Raw genomic sequence first — 26434 nt, 5'->3', positions numbered from 1 at the left:
TTCACAGGGGATTGAACATAATTTCATTTTGGTCTGTAGGTCCCCTGGCCAGCTTTTAAGCCATAGTGTTCTTCGGGCCGCGTTTGAAAGTGCTGCCGTTTTGGACGATAAACTGACTGAATCGGCTGATGAATCTGCTAAGAAGGCAGCCGCTCCCCTTATTACTGGGATAGAATCTAAGATCTTTTCCCTTGGTGTCCCTTCCCTCAGCTGTTTCTCAAGTTGGTCCACCCACACCATTAGGGCCCTTGAAGTACATGTCGCCGCTATGGCTGGCCTGAGGTTACCGCCTGCTGACTCCCATGCCCCCTTTAGAAAGGTATCTGCCTTTTTATCTAGGGGGTCCCTGAGGGTGCCCATGTCCTCAAAGGGAAGGGAAAATTTCTTTGAGGCCTTTGCTACGTTGAGCTTTGGGGATCGAAGATGCCTCCTCTTCAAAGAGATATTTTCTTTTAAGGGAAGGGACCGTAGTATTTTTCCTGTCTGGCTTATCCCATTCCTTTTTGATTAGACCCCTGACAATTTCGTTAAGCGGAAATACTCTCCTCTCCATTTTTCTGGCCCAGTCCCCCGAACATTATGTCCTGGACTGTTTTATCCGGCCTGGGGTCCAATACCCCCATGGTAGACCTTACAGCTTTTACTAGTTTGTCTACCTCTTCTAGGGGAAAACAGTGACGCCCTCCTGTTTCCTCGTCTGAGCATGAGGAGCCGGATTCTGAGGATTTAGACGAGATTTCTCCGGACATGGAAGAGTCTGACTCGGAGGTTTCTATCGTCTTTCTTCCTCGTTTTGTCCCTATGCTTAAGGGATACCAGGGCGCTCTGGACCTCTGATTTGATTGAGGCCCTTAGGTCGGATGCGAAATCCGGAGTCTCCTGACAAAGAATCTCTTTTGTGCAGGACTCACATAGTTTTTTCTCCCATGATACCGGTAGGGGTCTAGTGCAAGTGGGGCATTCCCTGTTCTTTTTCGCTTTCTTCTTTCCCTAAGGGAGAGGGATTTGTATTACAAGGTTGAACATTCACGAAGATCACTTACCCCAAAAGGTGCGCGGCTGCAGGTACCAGTTTGGGAGACGGAGTCAGGCCCTGTATAGGCAGACCTCCAGGTGGCGATTTGCTCCTTGCTGCTGACGTACTACGCCGCGTGGAGTGACTGCTGGAACGGCCCTCTCTGTTTCGTTCCTTTTGTCGGTGGTGGTGGTGCTGCTGCTGCTGCTGCTTGAGCTGCTGTCTGGCATGCTGCTCCTGTTGCTGGTCGCTATCCTCCATTATTAGGATCGCTTCCAGCCAGGAGTTTCTGCAGCCACCATCTTTAAATTTGCCGCCCCCGTGGCGTCACTGCTCCCATCCTGCATCGCGCTGGTCGGGGAGCGCGCGCATGCGCCTGACTCAGGGACCCGGAAGTCTGCCTCTACTTCCGGGGCAGCGGCCATCTTTGTACTCTCCGTACCATGGCGCTGCCCGCACTTCCACCGGGTCCCCGCGAGCCCCAATCTCCTTTCCGGAGCGGCGACTCCGGCGTCTCCCCCCCACTCACCCGGTAGCCCGCATCGGCCCCAGCGGTGGCGGCTTCGGGCACCGTTCCTGCCGCGACAGGGGCATCCGCGCTGCCGAATACCGGACAGGCCTGCCCCGGATTCGGACTCGAACGCAGGTACGCCGTACTGTGGGTCCCCCGTCAGGGACAGAAAACCCAACTGAAGGCGGAGGAGAGGTACCGCCCTTTTTTTATCTGTAGGTTTCTGTCCCTGAAGGGCGGATCCCCTCTCTCCGTGGTGCTGTCATGGGTGAGAGAGAAAACGCTGTGCACATGCTGCAGGTTACAATCCGCAGCATGTCAATTTTTTGTGCGGAATCCGCTGCGGTTTCACATCTCCATTGTAGAGGTGTGAAACCGCAGGCTAAACCGCAGCCTAAACCGCAGGTTTCCAAAATCCGCACCACCGAAAACTACCGGTGCACATAGCCTAACAGACTGGGGTATGCTGATAAGGGAGCTGTTAACGAGCAGGGACCTCATGCTCTAATAAAGTAAGTGGAAACTACCAATGTTAACAGACCCAGGATATGGTCTACATTACTCTGAAACACCGGGACATCACCCTCCAGTTCGTCTTGTACAAATCTGTCCCGTTTCTGATTATTTGACGTTAACAAAGGCTCTCCTCCACAATAGCAGGAACTGAACCACTTCATTCATTCTGATTCCACACAAAAATGGTAAGAATACAATGGATCTACTGTTCACAGGCACAACACAACCTGCCCCTCTGGAAGCAGAGCGCGGGAGGATGCGAGGCCGTGGGCACACAATACCAACGAGGATGCACTGCTGGCACAATGTAATGGGCAATAGCAATATTGAACATATAGGGCTAACCCACAGATAGAATAAGAGCAAAGACCCTCAACTGCCCGGCTGTGCAGGTATACAGCTGCAAGCATGGGGGTCAGGAAAGAGCTCCCCCGGGGGTCAGAGAACTGGTAGTAGCTCTGCAGAGCCCCATTTGGGACCCCTATTGTTGGACCCCCAGTGAGCAGAAAATGTTACCCCATCCAATAATTTTCAGATAACGTTAAAAAAACACTCCAGAAGGGTTTTTTTTGTTTTTTTTTTACTTGTCACCCTCGTTCGCAATCAGCAATTATGTACAGCACATGGATTAAAATACTGCTTGCAGTCTTCTGCCATTTCAAGTCTCATAGACTTGCATTGAGAAAGCTCTCATAGGTTTACACTAAGAAAGGAACGAACTGCAAGACAGCCAGAAAAAAGTGCAGTCACAATGCAGGAGCTGACCAGAGCAGTGCTGAAAACGGCAGAAGACAGCAACTGGTAAGAATGTTATTGCACGCACTACACGTTACTCACTGCTAAGAGAAGGGGCAAAAAACGCTGGCGTGGTCCTTTAAATCTTGGCACAAGTCCTGTAAGTCTGTTACCTTCCACAGCTTAAACATGCACCAACCTCTCATGCATTTGCTTTAAAGATGAATTAAAAAAGCTACAACGTTATCCATTGCCGACTTCAGAGGACAAATGCATTTTTCTTTAAGCTCAATATGTATAATGCAAAAAAAAAAAAAAAGATTCAAAGGTGTCCTAAAGCTTTTAGAATTAGGACAATCTAAAGAACAAAGACAGAATATTAAAATAATATATATGTAAAGAATGTTCCCCCAGAAGCTGCCTGAAAAAGCCTCAGGTGCTTTTGTGGCCACCATGACTTCACGTCTTCTGCACAATTTCCTCTCTGAAGATTTATGGTCTGTGTTACAGATAATATCAGTATTTAGGCATAAAGGCCACTTGCGGTTAGTAAGTCAGATAGACCACCTCAGATAGCCAGGCGTCTCTTTACTCACCAGCCCCCACAGAGCTCCATCAGTTGTGGCTACAATCGTTGCAGCCCTCGGAGTGTTGTACATCAAGGCGAGCTCACCAAAGCTGCCATGATTATCGTATCTTCCTACGCAGCGAGACTGTCCATCTCTAGCTACAAAAATGTCATACAGCCCCCTGGAGAAGAAAGCCAAAGAGACAGTCATTATAGTTTCAGAATCTATTATTTTGTTACATCTCTAGCAGTATCGACCTAAATGGACTGAGAAGTGGCTGCAAGAAATGAAACCCCTGCACACGTTCATTACATCAGGCTAGAGAGCAACTTACCGCTCAATAACATAGAAGTTATCGCCGTCATCCCCCTGGTCGATCACATGTTCCTGAGGTTCTACTCTCCGCTCAAACATTGCATCAAGAACCTGAGAGAGCTGCTCCTAAAGAGAGATCAAATGTACAGCAGCGTTATACAGGAACCATCAATGGAGCCGGAGACAGGACACCAAGTATCTACAAAGAACCATGCGTTAACCCGCTACCTGCACTCATCTGCAATGCAAACGGGTGCAGGAGCTCTCCGTTATTTCATGCGCTCTTCTGGTCTATATGGTCTGTGTGTACAGCAGAAAACACACAAAGTGAACATTTCAAGTGATGAGCTACACTTAAGGGCATGTCACACTAAGATATCGCTAGCAATATCGCTGTAACTAGTGACGTTATAGCGATATTGCTAGCGATATCGCTATGTCTGATACTTACCTACGACCGGCTCCCCCGCTGGTTATCGCTGATCGCGCGAGAACGTTCAGGACTGTTTCTCGTCGTCAGCTTCCTGTGGCGCTTCCTGCTGTGAGGACGAGCGACGCGTGGAGCCGGGCGGGAGGACGCAGGATCGCCTAGTGTGACAGGTAAGTAGCGAACCCTGTCCCCAGCGATGTCGCTGGTGATATCTGCCTATGTGGCAGCTCACTAGCGACCACTTAGCAATGTACCAGCGATCCTGACCGCGTCATATCGCTGGTCGGGATCGCTGGTACATCGCTAAGTGTGACAGTACCTTTACACACACACACCCCGATGTGAAATCTTACCTGGTCGAGGTTTTTAAAGATAAGAATATCTTTACAAGCCTCCTGTAATCTACATCTCTGCTCATCTGTTTTCGGGTGAACTACCTAAAGAAAAAAAAAAAAAAAAAAAAAGAAAAAAACAAAAACACACAAAATTGACATGTACCAATGCACAAAATCAACATACGGTAAATTACAGGACATAAAGTAGGAATGAGTTTAGATTTACCCGAGGTTCTGTGTCCTCCTCATCTTCATCTGGGTTAAAGGCTTCAGCACAAACTACGGTAATTGGAGGAAAAATTAAAACTGATTTATTCCTGGGTTTGAGGCACTGACAATTATTAAAGGAAATTTACCAAGATTAGACGTTACCCCCCCCCCCCCCCCCGCATGCTAGGACCTCCATCAATCCCATGGTTATCCTAGCTATATTAGCATCTCATACACATTAGAGCTCTGCTGTATTCACTGGTGTCAACCATTAATCTAATACCTAAGGGTTGTCAACACCAATCGAGGTTCTGTTCACAGGATGGGGATTAAGGAATAAAATCTGACAGGATAGCGAGCACATCGGCAGTGTATAGGTACTGCCACATGCAGGTGTACTGATTATAATGTAATTTTCCAGACGTTTAGCTGCTACTTAACCACATGCTGGGTCTTGCTGTGCTGGATGAGCTCTGCTTGCCATTTATCAGCTGTAACCCTTTCGTTAGTAACTCGAGATGTGCATTTAATCAGAATCATTCCAGGACAGGACCATAAATGTCCCATGAAACGCATTGGGTCACACTAACAGACCGCTGATAGAAGCGGCTCCTCCACAGTGAGCAGGAAAGCGTCTCCATCTTTGCAGTATTTGTTTTTGTTTTTTCTTAATTGAAGGCCGTGCAGGAATGGAAGGTCACTCCAGCTGTTATCACGACCTCAGGATTCTGTGGCGACAGAACAGACTGATATTTTCCCTTTGTATCGGCCTTGAGTGCCAAGAAACTAATTTTCTCAGCAAGGTCAGAATCGGGCTGGAAGTTGCCCAGTGTTATGAAATTATTTCATGCATTTAAACAATAACCAGCAAATCCAGAAACTTTTCAAGAAAAATCACATGGCAAAACTGCATTAAAAGCCAAAAATACAAGTCTGTTATTACCAGCCAGTCCAGCACAGTAGACCAGGCAGGAAGGGAAACCACAGAATCTACTAAAAAAATACTTTTTCTACAATGGGAGTCAATGACAGCGTATGTCTATGGTATATAGAGTATAAACGTGATTAATAAAGAGGAGCAAATTGATTCTCATGACCCTGTGCCGCAGACATGTTAGTAGTCTGTGACTGGAGGACGAGTCCTGCGACCATCCTCCTACCTGCTGGAACCACTTCTGATTTGTAGTCCCAGCATGATGACACTGTTGTGCATGAGGCCGCAAGGCCAACGAATCAGAAGTGTAGGGGATGCCAGCAAGTAGGAGGTTTGAAGGACTCTTGGCCACGGACTACTAACATTTCCGCTGGCCAGCACCAAATCTATCTGCTCATCTCTGGTATAAAGTAGCATGTACGCCACAAAGTATCAGATAAAGAAACAGATGAGGAGAGTGGAGGACTCCAGACCTGCACCCATATGATGCCATCACAGTTATAATCCAGTCAGAGCTGCGGACACTCACCTGAAACTCTTCTACTGTACCGATTGATGACCGGAGCTGCAAAACAAAAACCACAAATGAAATAAGCCAGAGGAGGACAGAGAGTAACCTGCAAACACACAAAATGCAGGATTACAAATCCCTACAGTTAGAACAGATTATGAGATTATTACAGGAAAGTAACTGAACGCAGACGTAGCCCCATTCTAACCTTACATATCTGGACATCTTTAATCATCTGAAAGGGGTTGTATGAGATCAGAATAATATGGCTGCCATCTCCCAAAATTAGAGCCACTCTTGCCTGTGGGTTCTGTTAGTTACCAGGGTTAAAGCTACTCCTGTCACCAGATCAAAAGTGATCAGTTTTTGCTTGTTTCAGATCTGCTGCTGATCATAACATTTTTGTTTAATATCATACATTAAATAAAAAGGCAAAATCTCTAGAATTGTATGAAAAAAACGAGTACTCAGGAAAGCAGCGGGACTAAAACATGACCAAGAACTGGCCACTTCTGCAGGGTGACAGGTCCTCTTTAAATATTTTTGCAACTTGTTTTATTGCAGCTGATAGTTCAGTTTCAGAAGTCTGACTCGATATCCGGAGATCCCTGACACAAGTATGAGGGGTTTCCCCTTGTACAGAATAAGCACACCGCTTACGAGGGATGGACGGCTCTCAGCCCTCCAAGTGAAGGGGAACGCACCATCTAAGGCCAGTAACACCGCAGCCATGAACCTTCCCTTAAATACCGAACAGGGGGCCAGACGCTCATGTTTACAAAGCCGAGATCGGCAACAGAACAGCCATGCAAACTTGCAGCATTTACAATCATTTTTTAGGGGAGCTTGTGTGTCTTTTGGGCTCCACACCAGTACTATGCAGCCTGCGGGAACACACACATAGCAGCGCACCTCCTGAACCATTACTGTGATGTCAGTGCTGCCAGGTACCAACTTTTTCTTGTATCAAAAAAACTAAAGACGCTGCACATGTACAGTGTACCATACATGACCTGGCGCTGATCCAGTTGAGCTGTATTTCAGCATAATATGATAGATACCTTCTGAACAGACATATGAGGAATACTAGAGGAGAAAATAACATCTAACCACATACATTATACTGATCCATAGCGGATGAGTTACCTGGGAAACACGAGAACAAAACTGATGAGCGATAGCGCCGGGGTGAAGAATGAGTAATGTAAAACACACGATTAAAAAAAAAAAAAAAAAAAAGGTATGACACTCGAAAGCCGATGACATCAGCGATCACGGATGGATCCGGCACACTGCAGTTTCGCTGGAGCGATCAATGTTTTACAGGTCAGAATTAATGCTCCGTGTTTTTTGCTCCTGAGAATAACATGTTTGACACAGCCGCGAGAAGGAAGAAAGTGAAGATATAATTGCACCATTTACAGCTAATGAGTCATTCACATGATGGGAAGCGAGGAGATGAGTGAAGTTTTCAGAATTTATTCCACCTGGGAAATATGCACTTGAGCAGAGCAGAATCCACAGAGCAGGATGAGCGGCCACACACGAGGCGGAGTTGTTGCACTTCGGACACTGAGCATCTATTGATCATTTTATCTTCATCCTCAGAGCGACTACTGAGAATACGTGCACCAAGCGGAACAAAGCCCATTGAGATGTAGGAAATAGACCTTGTGGTATGCCAAAATGCTGTGGATTTGCAAAAATAAAGCACATATTGGTATGGTCTGTACAGCTATGGAAAATCTGTGGTCTGTCAGTCCCATGTGGTCATAGCATTAAAATAAATGCATACGGTGCGTATTTGCATTGGGAAAATCAGCAGCACATTACATTAATAGCCAAGTAGCTTGATTGAACGCTCACGGTCTGCGACATGTCAGGTACCAGGCTAGGAAACCATACCATTGAGCGATCAATCACGCTAAAGAGGCTGATGCCTAGCACAGAAAAGAGCTCAGGAGGCAAAGGCTGTGGATTAAAACACTAATTTCTCGAGGACGCAGCAACAGATGGAAGATATAAAAGCTGTCAATGGCTGCACATTTCAAAGACCTGCATGCAGTTGGAGGCAGAGCCGTGGAGTTGGTAAGCCAAACCTCTGACTCCTCAATTTCCCTGACTTCTGACTCCACAGCAATGGTCAGTACTGAGCATGTGCATACAGTGCAGCACAGATTCATCTCCACTAAAACCCTAGATCGGGAACAGGACATTTCATAACTTTCCCAAATTTGTATGAAAAAATACTCATCACATCTTGCGCTGAACTACTGCACCCAATTTATTATTTTAGGAGTCCATTTTATATTGACTCCACCAAAATGGACGCAGACTACACACCCTGGTTGGAGGAGGGGGCGATTTAACTTCCCCTTTAAAAATCTCATCTACATATTGTAGACATATTCAGTGCAGATACACAACTTCCACGACAAGTTATATACCAGTACACGGATTTTAGGTGCTGAACTTACATCAAGGGGTGAAGAAGCATTGTAAAGGGAGTATCCAGGGTTTAGGTATGACCTGATCCTTAGGATTCATCATTATTGGATCGGAGGGGATGCGACATCTGGCAGCCCACCAATCACCTGTCTGCAGCTGCTGCTGTGGAGGACAGGCTTAACACCCAGAGCACCACAGCTCCATACACTGTACAGTGGCCGTTTTAAAGTATATCAGTTCAGATCTTATTAACAGCCTAATCTAAGGAAAGCCATAAATCTGCAAGTAGTGAGCGACCCTTTGAAATAAGACATCACCACCACGTGCCTCTGAGGCACAATGCGAACAGCCCCCCGGCATTTGTCTCATCGGTTTTGTAGATGTCTATAGGAAGGAACGCATGTGATGACAGTCTTACAATCCCCTTTAATGCCGCTCGTCTGTTACTTTATTTCTATGTGACTTATGTGCAGAGCCTACAGAGATACATACGGTTTGTCCAGACGTAGCACCCATCCTTCCCATTTTAAAGGTCAATATTTGCCTTTATAGATTCCCACTTCCGTCTTGGGCCGAACAAATACCTGGTTGCCATGGAGAGGCAAAAATGCAGCTGGAATGGCCCGCCCTCATTTGCGCACTATGGCTCTTGTAACTAAGGCCTTACTGCCGGGTACTCACATCCAGAACAGACATATACCAACAGCTCCTTGTATTATACATTTTATCACTGGACAACAGCAAAAAAGAGATTTAGGCTATGTGCCCACGTAGCGTTTTAAACCGGACACTCAAAACCGGACTCCTTCCCAGAAAACGCGCGTTTTTTTCCGCGCGATTATGTTTGAGATTTTCGCGTGCGAAATTCAAGCACTTTCCAAGCAATTTGAAGCATTGCTTGGAAAGTGATTGACAGGTTGGTCACACTCGTCAAACAGTGTTTGACAAGTGTGACCAGCTTTTTACTATTGAGGCTGCCTATGCGGCATCAATAGTAAAAGATAGAATGTTAAAAATGATAAAAAAAAAAAAATCGGGGTATATTTACCTTCCGACGTCCCGAGCAGTCTCAGCGACGCTCCCGTTCCTAGCGATGCCTTGCGAGACCTGTGATGACGTTGGTCTCACATTGCTATAGCGATCTCACGAGACTGCTAGAGTAACGCGAGACTACGTCATCACAGGTCCTTGCCGCAAGGCATTACTGGGAACGCCGAGGCCCAGGAAGGCTGCGTGTGACGCCGGAATGTAAATATACCCCGATTTTTTTTTATTTTTTTTTACAGGGGTATGGTACCCAGGGCCTGGAGGACAGTCTCCTCTCATCCACACCGTGGGTACCATCCGCCCATGAGACGCTTAACTTTGCGCATGGTGGACAGAGCCACATGCGGGAAGTAAGCGGTTCTCATGCATTCCTATGGGTGCGGAATCGCAGCAATTCTTTGCGATTCCGCAAAAAGAATGAGCATGCTGCGTTTTTTTTCCGTGATGCGATTCCGCTGCGGACAAAAGCACAGCATTAGCACAGCATGTGCGGAATGCCATAGGAATGCATGGGGTGCGTTCTGTCCGAGTTTTTTTAAACGTTTTTGCAGCGTTTTCGCGCCAAAAACGCTTAAAAATCGCATCGTGGGCACACAGCCTAAGTGTCAGGACTTTTTCTTTTCTTTTGGATGACGCTAGTCTAAGGGGGACTACACTGCAGAAGTCTATAGAGCACTGATCTATTACCTGCAACGTCTTACTGGTTTCAAAAGTACATCTCGTAGCATGCACTGGCCGCCTGTAGCGGCTTTACTTGAATTTTCTTAGAAATAGATGGCACATGCGCTCCTGGGTCTTTCCTATAGTTCCCTGAGAAGAGAGTCTTCATGGCAGCTGCTTATCGCTGTGCTTGCTCAACAAAGCCAATGACTGAGGAACACAGCAGTCCAGGTTTATTGCTGAAGTCTTTGTGCAGTTATCTAAGAAGTGTATGTAAATCACTGCTACATCATTATTACTGCTGGTGTGTCGATAATTCCCTCAGGGAGACATGCCAGCAACCCTCATCTGCTCAAAGTATAAAAGGTAATATACATTAGACAGCTCCAGGTGGAGGACACAATGTGATTGCAATCCACAGACTGACCTGCAGCCACCCACACAATGTGCTGATCAACCACTAACATATCTAACAAGTATATAGGAACGCTTGCAGATCAACCATTGTCCTCCCTAGCTGATACTCCCACACAACTGACAACGCTACCTGACCAATTGTGGCAGAAATGCAAAACGGACATTTGCCAAAGAAAAGCAGGATGGCGCCGCACCGTGACTGCCGCTGTGCAGTGCTGTGGTCCAGTGTAAAGATGCCACCAAGGACAACATCTGCAAGGAGTTGGTATGTTCTCACCATGTTTGTGGGGGTTTCCTTCACATTCTCATTTCCCATCACACTCCAAAGATATACTGATAGGGAATCTAAAATGTGAGCCCTAATGGGGACAGTAATGATGTATGTACAGTAGAGAGCTACAGAATATGATGGCACTAAAGCCACATTTAAAAAAAAAAAATCTGAAATGGCAAAGTGTGTAGCGCTGCATAAGAGCTGTACACAGAAAGGGGTGGACATTTTTAAAAGCAGTTATACTACTTTCAGGAAAGACGCCCAAGCGATATTATGTACCTAAAATAACAAATTAGGCCTCTTTCACACATCAGTTTTTTGCCTTCAGGCGCGATCCGGCTTTTTTTGGAAAAAACGGATCCGGCAAAATGCAATGCCGGATCCGTTTTTTCCCCATTGACTTGCATTAGCGCCGGATGGCATTGCGTTTCATCCGTTTTTTGCCGGATCCGGCAACTTGTCTCATTCCGGCGTCTTGAAAAAACGTCTACTGTAACGTTTTTTGCCTCCGGCGAAAAAGCCGGAAGCGCCGAATCCGGCGCTTCCAGCTTTTTGCTACAATGAAAGTCTATGGGCGCCGGAATGCGCCGGATCCAGAAAAAGACGGATCCAGCAACCGGATCCGGTTTTTTTAAGTCTGCGCATGCTCAGATCCAATTGGCCAGCCGCCAGGAACAGAGACGGATCCAGCAAAAAAACGGATCCGTTTCTACAGTTCTCCAAAATTTATGCCGGATCCGTTTTTTCTAAAAAAAGCCGGATCCTGCCTGACGGCAAAAAACTGATGTGTGAAAGTAGCCTTAAGCATGCGCTAATCCTCCTTTGGGCAGCATCGGTTCCCCACATCTCGGGCAGTGATGTGTGCTGTCAACGTGACATCACCGAAGCAGCAGCAGGGAGCCGGCAGTGGCCCCAGGGAGGGTTAATACGTGCTCTGTTATTATAGGTGTATAAGAGGGTTTGGAGTCCACTTTTTTTTTTTAATAATAAAGGTGTTTTACATTCTAAGACCATTTGCAAAGTTGCATTATATTTTATTTTGGATTTACATGTGGAATTACACAAAATGCTCAAGTCCCAGCGCTATGAGAGACAGCCCATAAAAACCAAGGCTGTGGAGTTGGAGTCGTATAAAATGGTCCGACTCCAAAAATACACTGCTCAAAAAAAATAAAGGGAACACTTAAACAGAAGATAAGTCCAAGTAAATCAAACTTCTGTGAAATCAAACTGTCCACTTAGGAAGCAACACTAATTGACAATCAATTTCACATGCTGTTGTGCAAATGGAATAGATGGAAATTATTGGCAATTATCAAGACACCCTCAATAAAGGAGGGGTTCTGCAGGTGGGGACCACACACCACATCTCAGTACCAATGCTTTCTAGCTGATGTTTTGGTCACTTTTGAATGTTGGTTGTGCTTTCACACACGTGGTAGCATGAGACGGACTCTACAACCCACACAAGTGGCTCAGGTAGTGCGGCTCATCCAGGATGGCACATCAATGCGAGCTGTGGCAAGAAGGTTTACTGTGTCTTTCAGCGTAGTGTAAAGAGGCGTACCAGGAGACAGGCCAGTACACCAGGAGACGTGGAGGGGGCCGTAGGAGGGCAACAACCCAGCAGCAGGACCGCTACCTCAGCCTTTGTGCAAGGAGGAACAGGAGGAACACTGCCAGAGCCCTGCAAAATGACCTCCAGCAGGCCACAAGTGTGCATGTGTCTGCACAAACGGTTAGAAACCAACTCCATGAGAATGGTTTGAGAGCCCGACATCCACAGATGGGGGTTGTGCTCACAGCCCAACACTGTGCAGGACGATTGGCATTTGCCAGAGAACACAGTGTTTGGCAGATTTGACATTGACGCCCTGTGCTCTTCACAGATGAGAGCAGGTTCATACTGAGCACTTGTAATAGACATGACAGAGTCTGGAGACACAGTGGAGAATGTTCTGCTGCCTGCAACATCCTCCAGCATGACTGGTTTGGCCGTCAGTAATGGTGTGAGGAGGCATTTCTTTGAAGGGCACCACAGCCCTCTATGTGCTAGCCAGAGGTACCCTTGTCTGCATTAGGTACCAGGATGAGATCCTCAGACCCATTTTGAAACCACATGCAGGCACACTGGGTCCTGGGTTCCTTCTGATGCATGACAATGCTAAGCCTCATGTGGCTGAAGTGTGTCAGCAGTTCCTGCATGATGAAGGCATTGAAGCTATGGACTGGCCTGCCCGTTCCCCAGTCCTGAATCCAATCATGCACATCTGTGACATCATGACTGGTTCCATCCACCAATGCCACTATGCACCACAGACTGTCCAGGAGTTGTCTTGCTTTAATCCAGGTCTGGGAGGAGATCCCTCAGGAGACCATCCGCCGCCTCATCAGGACCATTCCCAGGCATTGTAGGGAGGTCGTACAGGTATATGGAGGCCACACACACTACTGAGCATTATTTCCTTGTCATGAGGTATTTCCACTGAAGTTGGATCAGCCTGTAATTTGATTTTCCACCTTGATTTTGAGTATCATTCGAAATCCAGTGCCAGGTATTAAGATGCGAGACTCATCTGAGTTTCTCAAATGTGTGATCCCGGCATAACAGCGAGAAGACGCTGGGTGAATACATGACCCTATCCCTCTACAAATATGCAAACATGTTAACGATAAGTCATTTGTGTCCCACAAGGACTGAAGCCCAGATTACACAGGATTTACTGCCGCCACTGTCTGCTTCTTCTAAGTGTCGGCCTCCAGTAGGGGTATACACCGAAAAATGATGCATGTCAGAGGGCTCGTTGGCTCTGCCGGCATAGACTATGGCCCAGTCTGAGAAAAACATCCGTATCCCGTTTTGCAAGCCCTGATGGGACCCGCGAAGGTAAGCACAATGTGGAAGCACCCTTACACATTCCCCCTATAGCTGAGAGTGATTTTACATCTTGCGAAGCTGCTATAATCCCAAATCCTGTTCCTTACTTCTGAGCCTTTGCTGCACCAGGATCGGGTCCGTCCAGCCAGCACGATAACCAATGCTACATGAAGTCCCTGCTCTCCACAAATGAGCACGACACAACCCAAGTAATATCTACTAGAAAGTTTATCTGGCGGTAATGATTATTTATTGTAGTTAAAAAGTAATTCAAGCCACATAACATGTTTGCATCCCATGAAAGGAAGCCTGGACAGGCTACAGCAGGGAGCGATCAGAAGCTATAACTCGCAGCTTTATCACCCAAGATGATGACCTTCATAAGGATCCCATGCACAAACCACCAATCTAAAATCCTTAGCGTGTGACCATCTTAACTTTTAGGTCCATTTACTATTGAAGCCAATGAACTTTTTATGCCCGGCCACTAGTCAAACCATCTCCTACCATTCAAATAAACCGGTTCTCCGGCACCTCTCACTTCATATTGGTAGGCACTGATGTAGCTCCACGCCTGGTGGCAGGTATATGTTAACGCAAGTCAGCACCTTCCAATACAGAAGAGGTGTGGGACACCCTTTTAAGGCCCCGTCACACACAGCGATATCGCCAGCGAGATTGCGGATTTTGTGACGCCACAGCAATCTCGCCAGCAAAATCGCTGTGTGTGACATGGATCAGCGACCCCCCCGCCGGGAATCGCTGATCGTGCAGGATCGTCCTCGGCCATTTTTTGATCGTTGGTCTCCCGCTGGCCAGCACGCATCGCTGCGTGTGGCAGCGGGAGAGCAACGATCAGCGACGCTGCACGCTGGTTTCCAAGGTAAACAGCGGGTATCTAGGAGCCGCGCGACTCTTAGATACCCGCTGTTTACATTGGAAACCAGCTTGCTTGCTGGTCCTGATCGCTGGAGGGGCTATTTATGTGACAGCTCACCAGCGATCAGCCTAACGATGTCCCAGCGATCCTATCCATGTCAGATCGTTGATGGGATCGCTGGGACATCGTTATGTGTAACGGGGCCTTTAGAGCTAAAAAAGAACAGATGGAGCCTTTAGAAACAGAGCAACTAACAGTATCGTAGTAAGGACCATAAACAATGACGCAGCTTCTTATACAAGGAAATTAACACAAGGTCTCCAGTTACAGCTATAGCTCTGGTTTCTCAGATGTATGAATGCTCGATGCTCCTTTACTGCACAAGCTCAGCTACATACCACTAGACCTGAGCTCCTGACGTCACCACACAGTAGGAATGCAATAGGAGATGCATTATTTCACTGGTCACTTACAGGGCAGATAAACAGGAAAAAATACAAAACAAAAAAAACATTTATTTGAAGAAGGTCCATTGCGTCACCAACCACCCAACGTCCAGGACAACGATCTACTCCACTATTTTGCAGCTCTACTTAGCATACAGGGCATGACATGTAAAATACAGGGGGTCCCATTAATTCAAGGAGAGCTGTTTGCCTAGGGGTGCACAAAGAAAATGGAAAAAAATTCTGGCAGATTGTGTTATGTGCAGAGGATTTGCTGCAGACTTGTAAATTTAAACCATATACTGGAAGGTGAAAGCTTGCAGCAGTCAATACTGATTTCTGTGTCAAAGTAAATAAAATGTGCGAAACTGGACTAATGTTCGCTTTTGAGCGTCCATCGGGGAGTGAATTTGGACTGCCCTGGATCGATCATATGCTTCATATCGTAGTTCAGAGACCAGTAAAACAATCTGTGGGTAGAATTCATCCACTTGCATTTTCTGATATCAGGCCAGTCCTGGACGGTACCAGAGAGCCACCTGAAAAATGGCATTTCCATCTGCAGGAAGAACACTAACTTGTTTTGCTTTGTACAAGGGTGAATGTGAAAAGGACAGGATATTTAGCCACAGTCACAGCCCCTTAAGGACGTCGGCCTCTCACTTTAGAGCTTTGTAAACATGATCCCGGCTGATTCCGCCGTCTCCTGTGTTTACACAATGTACAAAACAGACCTAAATATTTATAAGAACATCCTGTCCTTCCTCTATAGGCCCGGCGTAGAATAAGACGCAGCAGAGGTCCTAGCACATGGCAGCTCCCTCCTGACCTGCAAGAGCTTGTGCTAACAGAATGCCAGCGCTCTTTGTATGGTCAATGTGCACGCCGTATGCCAGCCTTTATCTCGAAAATGTCACATACCCAATTAACACAGCCTTGCTCATGATCGTGAGCAGGGCAAGCTGGGGTATCATGCCAGCTGCATTCCTGGAATTAGAGCCATATGCCAGGCCCAACAGCGGGTAAACACCCTGGTTAGTGTTAGGATGGGTCCATAACATGTCTTTGCACTTAGCTTATTTATACATCAGGAGCTTTTCCCAATGAATACTACTATGTTGCATAGACCTCATTCGCCAGATGGAGGCCAAAACTGTTCTTTTTGGACTCTGTATAAAGCTTGTTTAACTGTATAGGAAAGTGAAGCAGACTGGGCTACAGCAAAGAAGCATGCTTTTTTTATGTTACAGTGGGTATTCCTCGCCATACGTCCTGACAGCGGCAACCGCTAGGCCCAAACCTGAGTATGCACCCAACAATAACCACAAGGGTAATGTGCACCCAGCCTCACTGACTAAGGCCTGTTTCACACATCCGTTTTTGACCGTCAAAATCCGCCGTTTTGGAGAAAAAAACGGATCCGCCATTGACTAGCATTATTGGCGGATTTTGACTGATGGTCGTCCGTTGCATCCGCATGTCAGCGGATCCGCCGAGATTTTGGCGTCCGTTGACATGACCGGACGGACTCTGCAACGTTTTTTCGGGCCGCGGATCCGCCATGTAGTGATTTAACCCCCAATTCTGTCTGGCTGCCGGTAGAAGAAGAAAAAAACCCTCTCTCTTCCATGGTCACCGCAGCTCCACACTTCCCGCGATGATGGCATCCCTGCCCCTCACATCGCGCAATCGCTCCAAACATCCTGCGATAATGACCGCTCACTTCCCGCGATGTCTGCTCCCCACATCGCGCGATGGTTGGCGCTAACCTCCTACGATAATCCCCAGGTTATCCCTCCCGCGATCCATCACACCTGCTCATGTCCCCTGGTCCCGGCTCCCGCAAGATCTCAGCCGCGCCATTACTCCCACCCCGGCTCCTGCGAGAACTCGGAAGCGACATGGATAACATTACATCACCGGTATTTATTTATTTATTTTTTTAACCGGGCACAGTTCCTTTAAATTTGCAAGATCGGCGGATCCATACATCCGCCGATCCGCTGGCACACGTTTCTGTCAGTCCGCCTGCAGATCCGTTTTCCGCTATTTTGGCGGATTTGGACTGACAGAAAAAACTGGTGTGTGAAAAAGGCCTAAGAATGGACATGTGGTGAATGGGAGAACGCACAAATGGTTAAGGCTGCAGACGCACATTCCACTTCATCTGAGGGAATTATGAGCATGGATACAAGCAAATAATATAATTACCGATTACCATATGCCACTATGCTGCCAAGCCCTTTAATTATTAACATGCCAACCGGCTGGGAGACTGATGTTACACATATCACAAAAAGGTGATGAGAAGAGGACATGAGGCCCACAACAAAGAACAGAATCACCCTCACAGTGACCCTCATGGATAACAATATATTACTGATCACCTATCCAACCTGGTAATGGTACACAGCGCTGCACAGGAAGTATGATGCCACCGACAGACAAAAAAAAAAAAGAGCGAGCAACGCTTATCCCGAGAAGACCCTGTTCTATATAATGTGTATGAGCACAGCCGAGGGGTCCAAACAAGCCCTGGAAAATGAACAGATAATGCGGAGAGAAGCCATGGCCGGCCGCATATTTCCTGTATGACCATGCCAAGCAGCATTACATTAGGGCTGGTAGTGGGCTTCCTTCACCTCACTAATAAGATTAGCAATTTAATCTGTCTAATCCCCAGTGGAGATGTTCAGTTGCCATCTTACCCCAATTGATACCTATCCCAGCATTTATCAGTACCAAAGAGCTACTACATGGTCACAATACAAGACCCTAAAGGCCCTTTTACATTTAGCGATGCACCAGCGATCCGACCCGGTCAGGATCGCTGGTGCATCGCTATATAATCGCTAGTGAGCTTTCACATAGAAAGATCTCACAGCGATGCAGCAGCGACGCAGCGCACGATACTCACCTTTCACACACAGCGATGAAGACGTCCTCCCGCCCGCCTCCAGCGTCGCTCGTCGGCGCCAGCAGGAAGCGCCCGACGAGAAATGGAGCCGGACATTCTCGCGCGATCAGCGATGGACAGCGGGGGAGCCGGTCGGAGGTAAGTATCACACATAGCGATATCGCCATGTGTAAAACCCCCTTAAGGAGGGAACAGACCCCAATATCAAAGCCCCCTCCGGCTAAACTGCACATCGGCCACTGCACAGACGAAAAGACTATGGGCACAGAACATCTATGGGAAGAATAAGGGTGTGTGCACACGTTGTGGATTCTGCTGCGGACTTTTCCGTGCAGATTTTGCAAAATACGCAGGTCAAAAGACCTGCGTTTTATCTGTGGATTAGCCTGCGGTTTTCCCCTGCAGTTTGACACCTGTACAATGGAGTAGGTGTCAAACCGCTGCGGAATCCGCACAAAAGTGACATGCTGCCGATTTAAAACCGCAGCAAATCTGCGCTGAAAAATCCGCAGCATGTGCACTGCGGTTTTCATTTTCCATAGAAAATAAGGTACTGTACAACGCAGCAGAAATTGTTGCGGATCTGCAGCGCCAAATCCGCTGCGGATCCACAGCTTTACTCCACACATTCAGACGAGAGGTGGACAGAGCCAAGTTCCAGGGCTTCGAGCGCTAGGACACGGAGGATCATGTGAGGCCAGGTCCCCACAATTGCAATGCAGTATGTTATACTGTGGCCCACAACAGCACAGGATCGTCAGATCCCAGGCAAGAGTAGTGGATCCACAATCTGAACAACACTAGATATACTGTAGGCATCTACAGGTTTCACTCGCTGTAGAGACGTCACATTACAGGTGGGGGGGTGATTATACGTACACCGCTACTCCCTTTCAAACTAAGTCACGGGCAGAGGATGACAGGAGCAGTAGTCACTGGTGTGATACAGATCAATGCTGTCACATTATATAAACCACAAGGCCACAGCGGCCATTCAATTGCAACTAGACCTCCATTTATGTAGCCTGGCATCAGCCTTCAATGCTACCAACCCGTAGCATCCTCACGATGCCAGCTGTGGCCGTGTGCCTATGCGCCAAGACAAAGGCCAGTCTCTCACCATAAACTCTGAAGAGGGGTTTTCCCATTACCAGGAAGAGCCCCCTCCCCCCTCCAAGGGATGAAGTGATCACAGCGCTGCACATTAGCACCATCCATTCACTTCAATGGGACCAGGCATCAGGTCCCTGCAGAGCCTTCATTCTAAGGATGGTGGTGATCAGAGGTCAGACCCCCAGTGACTATGAAGTGATGACCCTTTGCAGAAATCGTTGTGACAGTTCTATATACACATAGGTCATTTTAAAGGGAGACTCCACTAACAAAGATAAATTCTCCCGTCTCCTGTACGATAAACAATGGACAAGTTCATTTTGTTACAAAGTTCCCCGATACTATACATCCCAAAATCATACGGCAGCAGCTGATCTCCAGCCGCCAGGACCATCTGCCCGATCCTTAAATCCTCTGACGCCATCAGTTCGGGGACCCCCCCCCACATGCTAGAGAATTGGCGGATACTGGCAAGAGCGTGGACCCCCATACATGCTAGAGAGTGGGCGGATACTGGCAAGAGCAGGGACCCCCATACATGCTAGAGAGTGAGCGGATACTGGCAGGAGCGGGGACCCCCACACATGCTAGAGAGTTGGAGGATACTGGCAAGAACGGGGACCCCCATACATGCTAGAGTGTCGGCGGATACTGGCAAGAGCAGGGACCCCCATACATGCTAGAGAGTGAGCGGATACTGGCAGGAGCGGGGACCCCCACACATGTTAGAGAGTTGGAGGATACTGGCAAGAGCGGGGACCCCCATACATGCTAGAGAGTCGGCGGATACTGGCAAGAGCGGGGACCCCCATACATGCTAGAGAGTCGGAGGATACTGGCAAGAGCGGGGACCCCCATACATGCTAGAGAGTGAGCAGATACTGTTAAGAGCGGGGACCCCCACACATGCTAGAGAGTGAGCGGATACTGGCAAGAGCGGGGACCCCCACACATGCTAGAGTCGGCGGATACTGGCAAGAGTGGGGACCCCCACACATACTAGAGTCGGTGGACACTGGCAGGAGCGGGGACCCCCACACATGCTAGACTCAGTGGATACTGGCAGGAGCGGGGACCCCCATGCATGCTAGAGTCGGCGGATACTGGCAGGAGCGGGGACCCCCATGCATGCTAGAGAGTGGGCGGATACTGGCAGGAGCGGGGACCCCCATGCATGCTAGAGTCGGCGGATACTGGCAGGAGCGGGGACCCCCATGCATGCTAGAGTCGGCGGATACTGGCAAGAGCGGGGACCCCCATGCATGCTAGAGAGTGGGCGGATACTGGCAGGAGCGGGGACCCCCATGCATGCTAGAGAGTGGGCGGATACTGGCAGGAGCGGGGACCCCCATGCATGCTAGAGTCGGCGGATACTGGCAAGAGCGGGGACCCCCATACATGCTAGAGAGTGGGCGGATACTGGCAAGAGCGGACATTTATCATCTAATGTTTCCGGGTCGTTTCCTGAGACCCCAGTGTTCATTCCCCCTGCAGCGCCCTCCACAGAGGACAGAACACACTGCAACAAACAAGGAAGGCTCCTGACAATTTATTGGGAATCCCCCCTGAACAGTGAAAAATCCTTCTACAAAATGCCTTTAACTGCAGCCAGACCTCCCTGACATCTTATTACTTGGAGATGGGCTCGGGGTGCAATGATATAAGATCGAGGGGGGGGGGGGGAGCAAATGTAAAGGAGAAATGCACCCAACACGCCTTTAAATGAGGGCTGCACGTCCCCTTTAAGAGAGGCCGTATGTGACAGGTGAGTGACAGCGGTGAGGTGCTGCAGCAGCCGCGGTCGGGCCTAGGTGCTCGGGCTCTTACGTTCGAAGTCGGAGTCGTCCTCCTCCTCGTCGTCTTCGTCCCCGTTGGACTCGGTCTGCATCGGTTCCCCGTCAAAGTTGACCCCGCGGCCGTGAGGCCGTTGCTCGGCGGCCCCGGCGCCATCCTGCAGCCGTTTCTCCTGGAGTCGGGTGAAGTAGCACACGGCGAAATCGACCAGATCGTGAGGCCGCTGCCGCAGAACCTCCACCGTGTAACCCTGCAGCAACTCCGTCAGGCCGGGCGGGATCTCGATGCTCATCGTCCCCCGGGGGGCTGCTCCGTCACCGGCTCCGTACAGACACGCACCGCACCCTCCCTTCTTCCAGCGGAGAACCCCCCTCCCTCCCTGCCCCCGTCACACACGCACAGCGGCCGCTGGGGGAGGCTGAGGAGGCGGCGGCGGCTCCGGGATTCACCTCACACACAGCCGAGAAGAAGCACCGGCGCACTAATCCTGCTAAACCCAGGAGGTGGAGCGGCTCGGGGTGTGCGCGCAGCAAGAGGGCGGGAAAAAGAGGGCTGGCCTATTGGAGGAGAGGGAGGGACGTAGCGCTGACGTCATGAGCTTTTCTTCCGCAGGGACTTATTTTTTTTTATTGGGCGTGGCACGTCTGGGTGTATTTGCATGAAAAGACACCGCCTTCTCCAACTGAACCAATCATCATGGGCCACTGGCGAATAACCACGCCTATTTGACGTCATCACTAGCGTTTGGCCTTGAGAGAGAGAGAGAGATGTGTAGTCAGTCAGTGTGGGTTGCGGTCGTGTGGGCAGAGGAGGGACGAGGCAGTGGCGGGACGTGAGGGGGGCGAGCAATAGTATTATATGGCGGTACCTGAGAGTATAGTGGAGAGTTAGGGCCTGGATGTGGGCCAGAGTCATCCCCACCCTACAATAAGTGCTGATAACTTGTCATATGATGTCAGTTGTCACAAATTTCCGCTGTCAAAAATTGTCTTGCAGGATGTCCCCGGTATATGGCAGGTCTTGTTGGATGTCCCTGGTATATGGCAGGTCTTGTTGGATGTCCCTGGTATATGGCAGGTCTTGTTGGATGTCCCCGGTATATGGCAGGTCTTGTTGGATGTCCCTGGTATATGGCAGGTCTTGTTGGATGTCCCCGGTATATGGCAGGTCTTGTTGGATGTCCCTGGTATATGGCAGGTCTTGTTGGATGTCCCTGGTATATGGCAGGTCTTGTTAGATGTCCCTGGTATATGGCAGGTCTTGTTGGATGTCCCTGGTATATGGCAGGTCTTGTTGGATGTCCCTGGTATATGGCAGGTCTTGTTGGATGTCCCTGGTATATGGCAGGTCTTGCAGGATGTCCCCGGTATATGGCAGGTCTTGTTGGATGTCCCCGGTATATGGCAGGTCTTGTTGGATGTCCCTGGTATATGGCAGGACTTGTTGGATGTCCATGGTATATGGCAGGTCTTGTTAGATGTCCATGGTATATGGCAGGTCTTGTTGGATGTCCCTGGTATATGGCAGGTCTTGTTAGATGTCCCCGGTATATGGCAGGTCTTGTTGGATGTCCCCGGTATATGGCAGGTCTTGTTAGATGTCCCCGGTATATGGCAGGACTTGTTGGATGTCCCTGGTATATGGCAGGTCTTGTTGGATGTCCCTGGTATATGGCAGGTCTTGTTGGATGTCCCCGGTATATGGCAGGTCTTGTTAGATGTCCCCGGTATATGGCAGGACTTGTTGGATGTCCCCGGTATATGGCAGGTCTTGTTGGATGTCCCTGGTATATGGCAGGTCTTGTTGGATGTCCCTGGTATATGGCAGGTCTTGTTGGATGTCCCCGGTATATGGCAGGTCTTGTTGGATGTCCCTGGTATATGGCAGGTCTTGTTAGATGTCCCTGGTATATGGCAGGTCTTGTTGGATGTCCCTGGTATATGGCAGGTCTTGTTGGATGTCCCTGGTATATGGCAGGACTTGTTGGATGTCCCTGGTATATGGCAGGACTTGCAGGATGTCCCCGGTATATGGCAGGTCTTGTTGGATGTCCCCGGTATATGGCAGGTCTTGTTGGATGTCCCTGGTATATGGCAGGACTTGTTGGATGTCCATGGTATATGGCAGGTCTTGTTAGATGTCCATGGTATATGGCAGGTCTTGTTGGATGTCCCTGGTATATGGCAGGTCTTGTTGGATGTCCCCGGTATATGGCAGGTCTTGTTGGATGTCCCCGGTATATGGCAGGTCTTGTTAGATGTCCCCGGTATATGGCAGGACTTGTTGGATGTCCCTGGTATATGGCAGGTCTTGTTGGATGTCCCCGGTATATGGCAGGTCTTGTTGGATGTCCCCGGTATATGGCAGGTCTTGTTGGATGTCCCTGGTATATGGCAGGACTTGTTGGATGTCCCTGGTATATGGCAGGTCTTGTTAGATGTCCATGGTATATGGCAGGTCTAGTTAGATGTCCCCGGTATATGGCAGGTCTTGTTAGATGTCCATGGTATATGGCAGGTCTTGTTGGATGTCCCTGGTATATGGCAGGTCTTGTTGGATGTCCCCGGTATATGGCAGGTCTTGTTAGATGTCCCCGGTATATGGCAGGACTTGTTGGATGTCCCCGGTATATGGCAGGTCTTGTTGGATGTCCCCGGTATATGGCAGGTCTTGTTGGATGTCCCCGGTATATGGCAGGTCTTGTTGGATGTCCCCGGTATATGGCAGGACTTGTTGGATGTCCCTGGTATATGGCAGGTCTTGTTAGATGTCCATGGTATATGGCAGGTCTTGTTAGATGTCCCTGGTATATGGCAGGTCTTGTTAGATGTCCATGGTATATGGCAGGTCTTGTTGGATGTCCCTGGTATATGGCAGGTCTTGTTGGATGTCCATGGTATATGGCAGGTCTTGTTGGATGTCCCCGGTATATGGCAGGTCTTGTTAGATGTCCATGGTATATGGCAGGTCTTGTTAGATGTCCATGGTATATGGCAGGTCTTGTTAGATGTCCATGGTATATGGCAGGTCTTGTTAGATGTCCATGGTATATGGCAGGTCTTGTTAGATGTCCATGGTATATGGCAGGTCTTGTTAGATGTCCCTGGCATATGGCAGGTCTTGTTAGATGTCCCCGGTATATGGCAGGTCTTGTTGGATGTCCCTGGTATATGGCAGGTCTTGTTAGATGTCCATGGTATATGGCAGGTCTTGTTGGATGTCCCCGGTATATGGCAGGTCTTGTTAGATGTCCATGGTATATGGCAGGTCTTGTTGGATGTCCCCGGTATATGGCAGGTCTTGTTGGATGTCCCCGGTATATGGCAGGTCTTGTTAGATGTCCATGGTATATGGCAGGTCTTGTTAGATGTCCCTGGTATATGGCAGGTCTTGTTAGATGTCCCTGGTATATGGCAGGTCTTGTTAGATGTCCATGGTATATGGCAGGTCTTGTTGGATGTCCCTGGTATATGGCAGGTCTTGTTAGATGTCCATGGTATATGGCAGGTCTTGTTGGATGTCTCTGGTATATGGCAGGTCTTGTTGGATGTCTCTGGTATATGGCAGGTCTTGTTGGATGTCTCTGGTATATGGCAGGTCTTGTTGGATGTCCCCGGTCTATGGCAGGTCTTGTTGCAAGTCCCTGGTATATGGCAGGTCTTGTTGGATGTCCCCGGTCTATGGCAGGTCTTGCAGGATGTCCATGGTATATGGCAGGTCTTGTTGGATGTCCCCGGTCTATGGCAGGTCTTGTGGAGTGTTCCCGGTCTATGGCAGGTCTTTTTGGATGTCCCCGGTATATGGCAGGTCTTGTTGGATGTCTGTTATGAATGGGTCACCGAGGAGAGAAAAACAAAACAAGCTAAGTCACAGAAAACCAGAGAGGTCGGTAACTATGCAGATTGCAGATCCCTGATCCTAACCACGCAACTAGCAGTAGCCGTGGAGCGTACCTACGATGGTCCTAGATGCTTTGTCACAGCCGGAGGACTAAATAAGCCTGAAGCAAGTAAAGGGGAAAACTAACTGCCGCAGAGCAGACCCCAAAGGAAAGACAGCCCCCACACATGTATTGACGGTGAAACAAGATGAAAGCACAAACACAGGCAGGAAAATAGGTTGAGCAAAGGATGGGGCCCAAACTAAGTAGAAAGGAAAGACACTGTCTGCAATCTGCAAAAAACCCTACAAAAATAAAGTCCAACACTTCTGATAGCAAAATTAACCCTGAAGTCATTAGACTTCTCCCACTATATCAGCACTCTGAAATATTCTGAGACAGGGCAAAAGAGGCCAATCTAATAAGTGACAAAAAGCAAATTGGCAAATACAGATAAATAAGAGTGGAAATTTAGCACAGTCCCAGCCAGGGCTGGCTGACCACACAAAAAACTGAATAGACCAACAAAATCAAGTGTGAACAATAGCAGAAAAACTTAGCTTTAGATGACTGGAACAGAGCTGAAAACAAAGACCTGACAAGCCAGATGAAATCACCAGCACCAGACTAGGGCGTCGGCTTTCTTAAATCCAGTCTGAGATTCCTGAGGTCCAATCGTCATCCTCATTATCAGGTGGCAGATCACTACTGATTAAATCAGCCTCACTACCTCCAGTTACCACCAGAGGGAGCCTGGAAGGAGAACTCACAACTGGTGGACCGGAAAATGAACTCACAACATATGTCCCTGGTATATGGCAGGTCTTGTGGAGTGTCCCTGGTATATGGCAGGTCTTGTTGGATGTCCCTGGTATATGGCAGGACTTTTTGGATGTCCCTGGTATATGGCAGGACTTGTTGGATGTCCCCGGTCTATGGCAGGTCTTGTTGGATGTCCCCAGTCTATGGCAGGTCTTGTTGGATGTCCCCAGTCTATGGCAGGTCTTGTGGGAGTGTCCCTGGTATATGGCAGGTCTTGTTGGATGTCCTCTGTATATGGCAGGTCTTGTGGGGCGTCCCCGGTCTATGGCAGGTCTTGTTGGATGTCCCTGGTATATTCAGGTCTTGTGGAGTGTTCCCGGTATATGGCAGGTCTTGTTGGATGTCCCCGGTATATGGCAGGTCTTTTTGAATCTCCTCGGTATATGGCAGGTCTTGTGGGGTGTCCCCGGTCTATGGCAGGTCTTGTTGGATGTCCCTGGTATATTCAGGTCTTGTGGAGTGTTCCCGATATATGGCAGGTCTTGTTGGATGTCCCCGGTATATGGCAGGTCTTGTTGGATCTCCATGGTATATGACAGGTCTTGTTGGATGTCCCCGGTGTATGGCAGGTCTTGTGGAGTGTTCCTGGTCTATGGCAGGTCTTGTGGAGTGTCCCCGGTCTATGGCAGGTCTTGTTGGATGTCCCTGGTATATGGCAGGTCTTGTTGGATGTCCCCGGTCTATGGCAGGTCTTGTTGGATGTCCCCGGTCTATGGCAGGTCTTGTTGGATGTCCCCGGTATATGGCAGGTCTTGTTGGATGTCCCCGGTCAATGGC

The 26434-nt window shown here is 48.6% G+C and overlaps 1 protein-coding gene across 1 annotated transcript in view; it reads right to left on the bottom strand.

Annotated features, from left to right (window-relative positions):
- Nucleotides 1-21525, bottom strand: part of PRKAR2A (protein kinase cAMP-dependent type II regulatory subunit alpha) — a 47974-nt gene extending 26449 nt beyond the window's left edge. The window contains exons 1-6 of the mRNA XM_073575077.1: nt 20989-21525; nt 6100-6135; nt 4653-4705; nt 4445-4528; nt 3681-3787; nt 3374-3527 (exon numbers count right to left, since the gene is read on the bottom strand). Of these exons, the coding sequence (XP_073431178.1) occupies nt 3374-3527; nt 3681-3787; nt 4445-4528; nt 4653-4705; nt 6100-6135; nt 20989-21247 (693 nt within the window). The 5' untranslated portion in view covers nt 21248-21525. The remainder of the gene's footprint in view (nt 1-3373; nt 3528-3680; nt 3788-4444; nt 4529-4652; nt 4706-6099; nt 6136-20988) is intronic.
- Between the last annotated feature and the right edge of the window lie 4909 nt (nt 21526-26434).

This window comes from Dendrobates tinctorius, unplaced genomic scaffold (genome assembly GCF_039654945.1).
Source record: "Dendrobates tinctorius isolate UK_male_01 unplaced genomic scaffold, ASM3965494v1 ptg000041l, whole genome shotgun sequence".
Taxonomy (NCBI): domain Eukaryota; kingdom Metazoa; phylum Chordata; class Amphibia; order Anura; family Dendrobatidae; genus Dendrobates; species Dendrobates tinctorius.
This window is presented reverse-complemented; position numbering and strand designations above follow the sequence as displayed.